The following is a 12,769-nucleotide window of genomic DNA, read 5'->3' on the forward strand; positions in this document are numbered from 1 at the left end:
CCTGCCCACTCCAAATAGCCCTTGGCACTTAACATCTTTTAAAGACAAACCAAGTGTGCAGATGAAAACTGCCTGGCATTGGGTACTGTAAATTGCCATGAGGACGGATGAGTAGGTTGGACCACTCTGGGGGGGGGGGGGGATAGTGGATCATCTTCTGCAAGGCTTTTGAGGTCAACAGCCACCTCCTCGTTGGCCACCAAGGTGTGACCAAAGTCAGAGCAAGGCTTTTGTAGCTTTGATCCTTAGTATCACCCTGGGAAGTAATACAGGAGGCGGAAAAAGCGTAGGCTTTTAGCCCTTCCCAGAGGACGCTGAATACATGGACTTGCCCAAGCCTTAGGATCCTGAGCAGGAGACGTACGTCATAAGCTAGTGGTCCCGGGTCGCAAACAGGTCAATGTTTGGTTGCCCAAGCACCAGTTGGAACGCCACTGACTGAAGTTTCCACTCCATGGGAGCTACCCTGTCTAGCCAGGATAGGGTGTTGGTCAGGATGTTCCGACACCCGGGGATGTGCTGGACTATGAATTTAGTCCCAGACGATACACTAGATGAAAGAAACTATTACAATCATTCAGTTACATCTAACTTAATTTTCAATAATTATTTACATGGATGTATAAATCCTTGAACAATAATAACTCCATTTTTCTTGTGTTAGCAAATGATTTTGTTTGATAAACTTTCTGACATTGGTGACCCGTGAAGGCTCCGGGGTAGAACAGGTCTTCAGCAACCCATGCTTGCAGTGTAAAGGCGACTTTGCTTGTCGTAAAAGGCGACTAACGGGATCAGGTGGTCAGGCTCGCTGACTTGGTTGATGCATGTCATCGATCCCAATTGTGTGGATCGATGCTCATGATATTAATCACTGGATTGTCTGGTCCAGACTCGATTATTTACAGACCGCCTTCATATAGCTGGAATATTGATGAGTGCAGCGTTAAACAACAAACCAACCAATCTGACATTGGCCTGCTGTTGATGAGCCGACCCAAAGTAAGGAACACGTTTGGGTGTGGCCCAAGACACCATGTGTTTAGTTGAACAAAGTCAACAAATGATGCGAATAATAAAAAAATCTGAGCTTATATACATTCTAGGTAAACTATTCAGTAGCAAAATAATGCAGATTACGAAAAACATACTTGCAATTCTATCTATCGTTGTTAAAACCAAAAGCACGTACCGCATCTCACATCGAAGGAAAATATGCAAAAGTTTATCAAACTACCGTCGATTAATCCTGAAAAAGATTATCGGAAATTACATAATCTAATATCCATCGTCCAACTGTTTACACGGCGGGGAGTGATATAACACATTGATATGACATAATAATAACATCATAATATTGTAATTGGTCTATCACTGCGAAAAGAACAATTTAGAATATTAAAGATGTCACTGAAAACTTTTTTCTGAGAAACCCCCGTTCTCTGAACTGATTAAAATTTTGGTCCACGGCGACTGGATGGAAGGTGTGTATATAGGCTCTATGTGATTTTGTACCCAAAACAAATTAAATTCTTCCCAAAATACTTTGTGAATTTGTACCAAAGAAAATAAGACAATAGATCTATGATTATATTTATGTTTTCATGTATATTGCGAACAATAGTAAATGAGCAGAACACATAATAAAACATTTCCTCAAGTTCAATATGATGATGACTGATCCTTGAAATTGATTGTTTGGTTTTGACAGAAAAGTGACAACTGGCCTCTTCTTCAGTGACAAGACAAGTTGGTTAAACCTAAGTGAAAATGTATTGTTTTAATAGGAAAGTGATAGTAAATTAACTTTAAGATACAAAAATTAATGTATATCTTTGAAACTTACACAAAATTATTCTGGGTAGACCTACAAAATCACATACCAGTTTAGGTACAAAATCACTAGAAATGTTGGGCACAAAAGTCACAACATTTCAACTGGATTTCGTGAAACAATAGACTAAAATAAATCTCATTTGAATGATTCCTTTTCGCATTTTAAACAAGAATTTGTTACACGTAACAAAACAGGTAGGTCTACATGACTCATGTTTTGTCCTAAAAGTAGAAAATGTGAGAAACATATGGACACCAGCTATGACAGCTTTTTAAGTCATAATTCTACCTAACTTGTTCCTTGGTTTGATTTTGGTCTAGCAAAGAAAAAGCTTTATGAAAATCTTTTTTTTCAACTTTACCAAACACAGGATAACTGACAAACTATTTATTAGAATAACATTATACCATAGCACATGCATACAAGACTAGTTTCTTTGGCGTTAGTATTAACATGAGAATCCCCTAACTACCACTGTGACTATAACAATGAAACCTGTGGTTGAGCATCAACCCAAAACAGACACAAATTACATGACCAAGCATTGGGTGAGGTGAGGTGAGGTGAGGTGAGGTGAGGTGAGGTGAGGTGAGGTGAAATGGGGTTTAACGTCGCGTCCAAAATTATTGCACTTATATAGCGACGTGCATGCATGTGTGTGCGCGTTTTTGTACTAGTCCGGACTGATGCCGATTTATAGTGCTAGCACACTGAGATACCATGCCGCAGTTTAACATGAATACCCTACTCAGACTAAGTATACTGACTCCGAGCCGACCAGTCCTTGTTTTAGCCCCTTAATGCCTAGTGCCAGACAGGGTAACAACAAGTACCATTTTAACATCTTTTGGTATGACGCGGCTGGAGATCGAACCCCAGACCTTCCGTTCTCCGGGCGGACGCTCTACCATTAGACCACAGAGGCGGTCTCCCAAGCATTGGGAGCAACTACCCCAACTGCCGCATGTTCAGGAGTGAGCATCACTGGAATGAGAAGCTGCTTGACTGAGCGTCAGTCATTACTAACCCCAGCATGGGGTGCAGTTGAGTATATGACCCACGCTTCTGAGCATCAGAAACATAAATATGTACAACAATGAATGATGGGGGAAAATATCCCCTGAAACATTATGGATATATTTTAACTATCTTCTATTAATCATCATGAGAATCCCTGTCCCTACAGACAGTTCAGGCATGTACAGAATGATTGGTCCAACAATATGAGCTGTACAAACAATGAATGATGGGGTAGAAGACAAATTCCCCTGGACTTAACGGTATAAAACAAGGAACTGAGACCTTCTAAAAAGAACCCCCCCAAAAACAACCAAATTTGCACAGCTTGTTCAGTACATGACAATGTAAGCGCCAAGACTGAACATGGACTAGAGGTGGTGTTGAGGGAGGAGGTGGGATTTTCTCTGCTGAACAAAGCATGCAGCATGGTGAACAACAAAATTGCTATTGCACATGAGCGGAAATACCGAATGTAAACACATGTAACTAAAACGAGGCTTGCCCCTCAGCCGAAGTAGCATGTAGTGCACAGGAGCGGAATGTAAACACACGTTACTGAGTATAAGCTTTCTAATGGAAAATATCATGTGCAGAACACAAATGAGTTGAATATAAAAGATAAAACGTTGCATATTAAGCTATACAAGTTTCATAAATATAAAGTTGTGTTGCTTTATGTGACAGGTCTAGAGCTGAAGTTGTGATTACACGAGACCAACGACGATCCTAGGTACGTACCTGTCACAAGACTACCAAACTTCACTAATACAAATGCAAACAAGCAGTTTTGTGTTGTTATAAACCAAATCAATTACATTGACAATCCTTTATGTTTATGACACTGACAATTTATGGCCAAATTTATTAACCAAAGAGTATTCAAAACAGGTTTCCAGCAGTAAATGTATGTGCAAAATAAACCACATAAGGTGAACTAAAGTCAGTGAGTGTCACTGACAGGATGAAATACATCTGGCAAGGGTAATCATGTATACAGGCACATTCTTTTAACTCCATCCAGAAGACTGAGACATATGGAACATGATAAGGACCTTTTCTGACTGGATATTCTGAAACCCATCAAATGATAGAGGATGTCAGATCCAAGGATGGTGATGATCTGCATTTACTAGTATTTTAAATTCTTTATACATCACACCGACTGATACATGAAAACATGCTGACCACACTCCACAATGGTTCATGTTCCTTCAGGGACACGAGGCTCACTGTCAGACATCCGAGCATCCTGCAACAAACCTGTAAAGTCCTGCCAGACTAATTACACATATGCTTTATTTCATTGGTATGAACCCAGGAAAAAATACATAAGTTAGGATATTTTCCATGTACTTTTCTCCAACAAAACAGAACTACAAGATTTGTCAATTTGCCCTATTCCTTTTTCAAAAGATAACATTCTCATAAACATATGGCTAACTCACCAGCTTAAGTGCCACCCTGGTTCTTACAATTAAATGAACAAAAATTTAACGAACTGTTACAAGAAATTAATGTACCGGGTAGTATGTTCATATTACAATTATATTTTTGAATTTTGTTTGTTTGTATGTATATGTTAAGGATCTTATCTATTTATTTCTTATTCAAGGAATACTCACATTAAATAATGATATCAAATAGTTACTTATTCACATAATTGATGTTCAGGTGAAAGATAATAATTGTTGAATAAAATATGTTGAAACAAAAGATTATAATTGAAGTTTGATCAGTTACACTGTGTTGATGCATTTACCTATATTTAGTGTCCATACACACAATCATGGTGGAAAAGACAAGAGGCCCATAGGGCCTGTATTGCTCACCTGGATATTTACGCAATCATGACAAAATATACATTTGCATTGTACATGTATATGATACTGCAAATATTTCGTAATTTTGACACTGTCAGCATTTAAAAGGGGTGCATGGTAAATCTGACAGCATGAACTGAACGTATATTTCTCTACATACAAATGTAGCATAAAGATTTAAGTGCCGGACAGATTATTTATGCTGTATGTGATAAAATATTTCAAAATTTACTGAAATTGTTTTCTTACGAAAGATTGTCAGCAGACTACCCCTGTCTGTGACCAGTGACCTTTGCACTTACTGATATATTGCTATCAGAATTCAAGATCTTTATTTTCGTTTCTCTCTCGTCATATTAAACGGAAAATGACAAATGAAACATTCTTTGATTGAGAAGATCGTCAACTTTCACCAAGGCATATAAATGAAGGCAATGTAAACTTTGTTAATGTATATATTAAAACAGTAATAAATTAAGCCGAGGTCAGGCGAAGTGCACCATTTTGATTTTCGTATGTCTGCTCGCATCATGACAAGGGATTTGTATTTTCGTATGTCATAAATATTCAAACAAAACACTTGAAATTAGGATTGGTGAATATTTATAAGACATTGTTTCCTGCAAATTTTATAATATGACACGTTAGACTGACCCGCACGTTCGTATTTCTGCAACCGACATGACAACATCGAAAAATAAGGTGTTTTTCTGTTTAACATGTTAAATGTTTGGATAATAAATTTACTGAAATGGTTCATAATTTACCATCGTGCTGTTATTTGCCGAGAAAAAAAATAATTATCTTTTTTAAAAATCGAATTCATACTCAGTTAAAATTAAGATATCGGAGATATGATTATTGAAATCAATTTGCACAAATGTAACCATTTAAAAAGGATCCTAGCATGAAACGCAAACCAACTTCAATAACATAATTCAGGTAAGTTCAAGAAAATTCAAACATTTTGTGTTCGCTTTGATCTTCACCTTGGTATGATTGAAAACATCGGGATATCTTTATATAGTAATGTGTAGTTTTCTATCAGGAATAAATGTGCATATTTCTTCAATTGGCCCTGGTCTAATAAAGCAATGGTTTGAAATCATCCACCCTGTTGACAGTGCCTTATGCTAAAACTAATCCAGCAGGCTGGAGTAAGAAGTGTGAAAATAATTCTCCAAGCTAAAGGTTAAGTGATATGAGCTTTGTGGTTTGCCTCTGCCACGCCCTTTACCTCGAAAGGAAACCTTGTTCTGACCCTCAAATTAGGGATGAGCGCCTTGCCTAATAATTGCCCAACCTGCCTGCACGCTGGGACAAAAACTTAGACACATGTTTCCAAGGCCTTGAGCATGGTCTCATCCCGAGCGGAATTGGGGACCTTAGCGTGAGTGTCCATGGCTTGGTCATTGAACAGTACGCTAGCTGACTATGGTTGATGGAAGAGCTTTCATGGAAATCTCTGCTGGTGCATCTTGGAGGTGGTTCCTCATGTGGTGGATCTGACAATTGTGTTAGCTAACCACTGTCAGAATATTGTTTAAGCGGTTCAGGTTGACCTGTTAAATCTTGATCCATCGCACGGGTTGAAGAAGCCAGTGCTGACGAAGGTTTAATACGTGCCTGATTTCCGTTTCAATGAATGCAAATCTGGTGTCTTTGAACAAGTCACTTTCCTTAAATCCTCATCCAAAATGTGTGACTGATCTGTTACAGCGAAGACATGAAAAAGAAAATCATCTTTCCTGAATTTTTGCAGTTTGAATGATGGCGCAGTGTGAGTCTTGAGAAATCTTCATCCAGTGCCCTAACCATTTCTTTCAACATCAGATCCTCCAGCATCGAAGTGGGATGAGACCAGGTGAAGGCGCAACTGACACAAGACAGTCTGCTACCCACTCGGACATGTGCTAAGCTAAGATGGGGGGGTAGGAAGGCACTGCGCTCAGCGCAAGCCCTTGAGAAGCGACACTGTAGATGATGGCTGGATTGTGGCTTGTGTCTGGCCTACCCCATGGGGCCACAGTACTGACCGAAGATAACGGATGAATAGTAATAACTGAAGATTGTAAGTAGATCGCATCCTGCGACTGACACATCTTCCTTGCAACACGACGGGACTGCTACGTTTGTGAGTGACCTGTCTATAAATAGCAAAACTAGATGGAAATAGATGTGAACTAAAATAACATTTAAAATTTGCAGTGCAAATCCGAGTGCAATCCAAACAATGTGGATGAAGATGATTGGAAGATTTTTTTACGACAATTTGTACACCGCGGAAGCATACTTTACGCAAAGAGAGAGTTGTTGATTAATACGGATTTGAGAAATTGCTGAAGAATTTTTACAAATATCTAGCAGCAGATACAACGGGGAAAAACAATGACAAAGTCTTTTTACATGAAAATCACCAACATATTAATACACAAAACAGTGACAGTAATATGAAAGGAATACATCACCCATGGCAGATATAATTTAGTGTGTTAGCTGAAGCTAAATGCCTAAAACAAATTAAAAAAGTTGAGCACAGGTGAGACGCGTCATAACTGTTACGCGACAGGCAGTAATGTGAGAGGTGATTTGCCATCAAGGTCACATGACAGTCCTTGCAAAAAGCAGGATTTAAAAAAAACAAAACTTTTTCTTCACCCAAGACCATAGCTAGGTGCTGTCTTTGTTGTCGTAAGGTAAGCAGTAAATGCATTTAGAAGTAATGTATGATAAGTAAAACAATAATTATTGAATTAACAACTGTAATTATGAACAGTTACCGAAGCTCACCTTTCACATTAAACTCATGAAATGTTATATATCGCAGTTTGACACTTTCAACCATAGTCTACCAGAAGTGTTTGCTGCTGTGACAAGTTGCCAGTGACTCTAGGATGTAGATTTATCAAGGAAAATATCAGCTTGTAAAAAATCTTTGCTACTGCATGTCATACACCATTTGAGAAAGAGTGAGTATGGTCTTATGCCGTTTTAGCAATATTCCAGCAATATCATGGCTGGGGACACCGGAAAAGGCCTTCACACATTGTACCCATGTGGGGAATCGAACCCGGGTCTTCGGCGTGATGAGCCAACGCTTTAACCACTAGGCTACCCCACTGCCCCCATCTTTGAGAGGTCTAATCTTATTGTTCATAAATATGATAGTTATTTTTATGATACTTACAAATTAAGTTTGTATTTAATTTTAAAAAGTAAGCTAACACATCCATAATGTCAAGATAAAGGACACAGGAAGCGCAAATCATGGCAATATTTTGCCGTAATCTGCTATAAGGATCGTGTTTGGTCAAATTCAAGCATGTGACCTTAGACAATCAAATTACAGCAATGGAAACTGTCCTACTGTATAATAATCTTCAGATTTTGGCTAAATTGTGTTAATCTGAATGTTTTATGCATGAACTCGCGACCTATATTTAAAATTTGGAAATTCATGGACATATTGTGCTAGGTTACAAACAGTGAACTTTCTACATGAAAAATGAGATGTCGTTTGACTTACATTACATGATCGCAACAACAAAATGGAAATAGTAACTTAGATGTAAGTTTGACTTTTTTTAGAGATATTTTTCTTGATTACATTTAATACTTTATTTAATTTATTGAAAGATATGCTTGAATCATCTTTATTTTGCTCTGATTTTTCAATAGGGACCTGTTGTTGAAGCATGTGGGCCTGAATTTCTTTTTCAATAATACTGAGGGAAATAGTTCATAAGTTAAACCTTTCAATAAAATATGATGAATTGAAATGAACTATATATTTTCAGACATTGTGAAAAGTGATAGATTTAATAAATGAACGATGTGACAGGTAGGGTAATAAAATTACCTATTATTTTGAAATGGCTATGGTGTGGAGGGTTTTCAATTTTGAGGACCAGAAAAAAGATTCTGTAGAAAGAGTCGGCTTATGTATGGGTTACACTTTCATCAAAGTCTTTCTGCTGGCATTAAAACTACATCGTATCGCTTCAGATTAATGAATAATGCTGTAACAAACTTTGTCAATGAAAATGTGAAATTGATGATTCACCATTCGATTGTATTTCTTGATATGCTTGGCATTGTTTTATATGCAGGAATAAAGATTATCATGTGCATTGTCTCATAAACTAAGGCGGAAATAGCAATCAGCTGAACACACATGTTCTCCCAATCTACTGGTGATTAGGTTAAAACATACCCAATAATATAACGGAAAAGAATTTTGATGCAATGATCGGAAAAAATAGTGTCTTAAATTACTATTATACTGCAAATAATGTATTCTGATATCATGTTATTTTAATTGAAAGTTTTACTTTATATCTTTAAACTAATGATAACCATAACCAGGGTTATGCGATAGCACTTTTGTGTATTGTCAGATACTTTTTTTGCATGGAACAATTTGACAAATCACCGTTGAGGATTCGCGCGATCTTGCTATTTCTATCACAGAAACAATATGTTGAAATTTAATCATCAAACTACAACAAATATTACTTTTAGTTGGTTTTACAAGGCTTTTAGCAATATTCCAGCAATATCACGTCAGGGGACACCAGAAATGGGCTTCACACACTGTACCCATGTCGGAATTCGAACTCGGGTCTTCGGCATGAAGAGCGAACGCTTTAACCACAAGGCTACCCGACCGCCCCTAAACATTACTTTTAACGAGTCAAAGTATGGCAGTAATGATAAATGTATCCATTTTGTCAGCTATGGTTCGTTTGAAGGTGATATGATCGTGGTTGCTGTAAATAACGGTGAGTTGGTAAAGCAGACCTTATGGAATGGGGCAAATGTAAGTTGTAAGTACCGATTGGACACCAAAATTAATGTAAATATTATTGATGAAGGTTTGATTAAAATTAATAAAATAGATTACGAAGATTACAAACATGTCATATTTGTTTTAGTTTGACTGTTACATGTCAACAGAGTTTTTGCGAGTGTGAGAATCAATGGTGACCGGTTATATTGCTCTAAAAAACAAAATATCCGGCAATAGCGATCAGCAGTACCAAAGTTGTTGCCAAACTTATGGTTATTGTTATTTGAAATATATATAGCCAAGATGCAACTAAAATAACACAATATTGGAATATATTACTCCTGATACAATTATTTTATCAAGTACAATTCTTCCGATAACTGCATCAAAATTCTTTAAGTTATATTATTGGGTATTTTTAGCTGATTCACCGGTAGATTTCGAGACACAATGTTAACAGCTGAGTGCTGTTTCTGGCCTAGTTTATGAGAAAATACACACGTGATCGTTATCTCTGCATATAAAACAATGCCTAGTAGTAATGGAAATACAATTTAAACGGTAAATCATCATGACTAGTGATGGTTTACCTCAAAATTCAAATTTGTATTAACCAAATTTATCACCTATTCGTTTAGCAGAATTTGTTGAAGGGATACAATGTAAATAAAATTACTTCCAAATACCTTTCAAAGAGTTTTAACAATTCTGCTCATAATAATCGAATTATTTTCCAAAAAGAATAATGAATAATATAGAGGGGGTGCGCTTAATACAATAGACACACATGTTCGATGAAAAAAAAGTATTATTTATTGTTTATTGACTTGTTTACACAAGAGTAGTAATGCAGATGTGCATGCCTAAAATGAAATCCTAGTACTCCAAGTGTACTCATTAGTTTTGACAGTACTCCTATACTGAAATAATAGCTGCGCCCAAAATGTAGTATTTATGGCTATGATGAAATGAGGTAATGTCTAACCCTCTTCTCTCTTTCTTTGGACAGTTAGATTAAATAATTAAGATTTTTGTTAACAATTAAATGCTCTCAATATAGAACAGACATACTTTCGGACAGATTCCAATCATAAATACAAAGATTTTAATACACCTAATTCACACTGGGTGACCATGACCTTCAATATCATCCAATCATATGTCAAAAACCTTCTCAAGGGTTAATAGAAGGTAAAACAGGTGTGAAGCCGCTATCGTGTCATAAGTACATGTCCCTACAGGAGACTGTTTAATAACAAATTTCTACATTCTCAAAGGCTTCCCAATAAATTTTACATTTACACATGCATAACTGGCTATGCAGAAGGATAAAATTATGTGTTCATCCTGATAGCCATGGCACTATTGATGCGACAGCAGTATAAGAACGAAAAAGGTTGAAGCTGTGTCAAAGATCACAATACACAGGAAAATACCAAATTTGTCATGATCTTAATTTCTTTAAAAATATTAGCACACACATTCTGTGAGCACTTTCCAGGGACACCATTGTGATCATCCATGCAAAGTTTCAGGTCCATAGGCCTTGTGTTTTCAGAGATTCTGAATACAATTGGACAGAGGGATGAATGAAAAGATCATTAACATGACAGGAGACATTATATAAGCTCTACTTTGACAAGTGTGAGAATAGCATTTCACCTTATTTGGATTTGTTGGGTGTACTGCAATAGCCTCTACTGCTCCTGGATTTACTTTGAAGTCATCAGGAACACTGTAATGGAGAAAATTGTGAACATGAACAAACATTCAGAACGCTAACCACAAAAATTTAGCCAAAAGATGGCAGAGCAAACCGAAGCACAACTTTCCAGTAGCACGACGAGCAGGAAGATGATTTCATGTGACATCACAAGTGGTCACATGACAGCGACAATGGGTCCTGCAAAAAGTAGACTGAAGATGGAAACAGCCTTTTTCTTCACCCAGGACCATCGCTAAGCGCTGTCTTTCTTTGTCGTAAGGTAAGCAGTAGATGCATTGAGGGGTAATACAGGATAAGTAAAAAATTCTTCACTTAAAATTTTGATACTTTTTTCAAAGGAGTTTTTTTGTTAATAATATTAGTAAAATCCTAGATATTTTATGTATTTGTACACTTATCCTGTATTTCTCCTTAATGCATCTACTGCTTGTTCTTGACAGAGAAAGAGCTGTGTACAGTCTTGCTGAAGAAGAAGTTGTTTCAACGAGCTGAGTGGCCAACCCTATCACACAGCTCCCATGTGACCAATAAAGGGGTGACATCACGGATGAGCACATTACTGCTAAAAACTGGAAGATCTAAAGGCATTGTGGAGAGGTAGCACTGCGATGGGTGGGTCAATTGTTATGCAGGATATTAATACAAACATAAATAATACCTAGGATAACACTAGATTTTTTAACTTATCCTGCATTACCCCTTATCCGATGGATTGGTAGAGGGCATACCTTCAGAAGTGTACTTCAACAAAACCCTCACCCGATAGCGAAGGCGATGTCTGGCATCGAGCGACCATTCCTGTTGACAGGAAGGGAGAGAGTTAGGTATTCGTGAAATCCAGGTATCGATGCAGTGATAGAAGATAAATGAGATTAAAATCTAGAACTGATGTAACAAGCCTAATGCATGTAGCATGTAGCCTTCCAGTCAGGCCTGACACGCACCGGAGAGGTCGCAAAGCGGCTCTGAATATGTGGAAGTGTCTATGGTGTGGTGACCAGCTGGGCAACCACCAAAGGGCCAAAGCTGCGTACACATTCAACATCTTCTGATGTGACAAATAGTGGCTGGCAAAGACAGTGTCTGGACCCCAGAAAAAGCCTTCCATAATGGCGCGTTTGGAGCAGTTGCTGTAAAGCGTCATGGTGGAGGTGACCGCCCTGATCTTGTGAGGGTTGCTGGCTCTCAGAGGGTCCTGCGGCCTCATATGCCTGAAGGATGATGGCTCAAAGCCAGAGAGCGATTGTGTTACGGCTGACTTCAACATGCTATGTCGCTGATACTGGTATGAGGAGGCTGTGGCGTTGTCAACGACACGTCTTGGAGTGTCTCATAAAACATTGCAGCACCCTCACCTGACAAAGGAGTTCCTGTTTGTCCTCAGCTCCCACTATCAAAGAGAGGGACAGAATGAGGAAGGATCTGTTTGGCTGTCCTGCATGTTGGTTCTTGGCTAAAAATCCAAGCACAGTCAAAGATGAACAGCTCCATGCGCCCCTTGCTCACTTACACGTGCCGCAGGAGCATGAGACAGTATGAAGACCATCTTCTTAGTCAGGTAAAAGAAAGAGTGGTTC

The 12,769-nt window shown here is 38.0% G+C and overlaps 1 protein-coding gene across 4 annotated transcripts in view; it reads right to left on the bottom strand.

Annotated features, from left to right (window-relative positions):
* The window catches only part of LOC124117940 (lethal(2) giant larvae protein homolog 1-like), a 211,738-nt gene that overhangs the window by 156,670 nt on the left and 42,299 nt on the right, over nt 1-12,769 (bottom strand). For all 4 annotated transcript variants that reach the window (XM_046479958.1, XM_046479955.1, XM_046479956.1 and 1 more), the window contains exon 7: nt 11,129-11,201. In XM_046479958.1, coding sequence (XP_046335914.1) covers nt 11,129-11,201 — 73 coding nt within the window. The remainder of the gene's footprint in view (nt 1-11,128; nt 11,202-12,769) is intronic.

This window comes from Haliotis rufescens, unplaced genomic scaffold (assembly GCF_023055435.1).
Source record: "Haliotis rufescens isolate VD_foot unplaced genomic scaffold, xgHalRufe1.0.p SCAF_28, whole genome shotgun sequence".
NCBI classification, from domain to species: domain Eukaryota; kingdom Metazoa; phylum Mollusca; class Gastropoda; order Lepetellida; family Haliotidae; genus Haliotis; species Haliotis rufescens.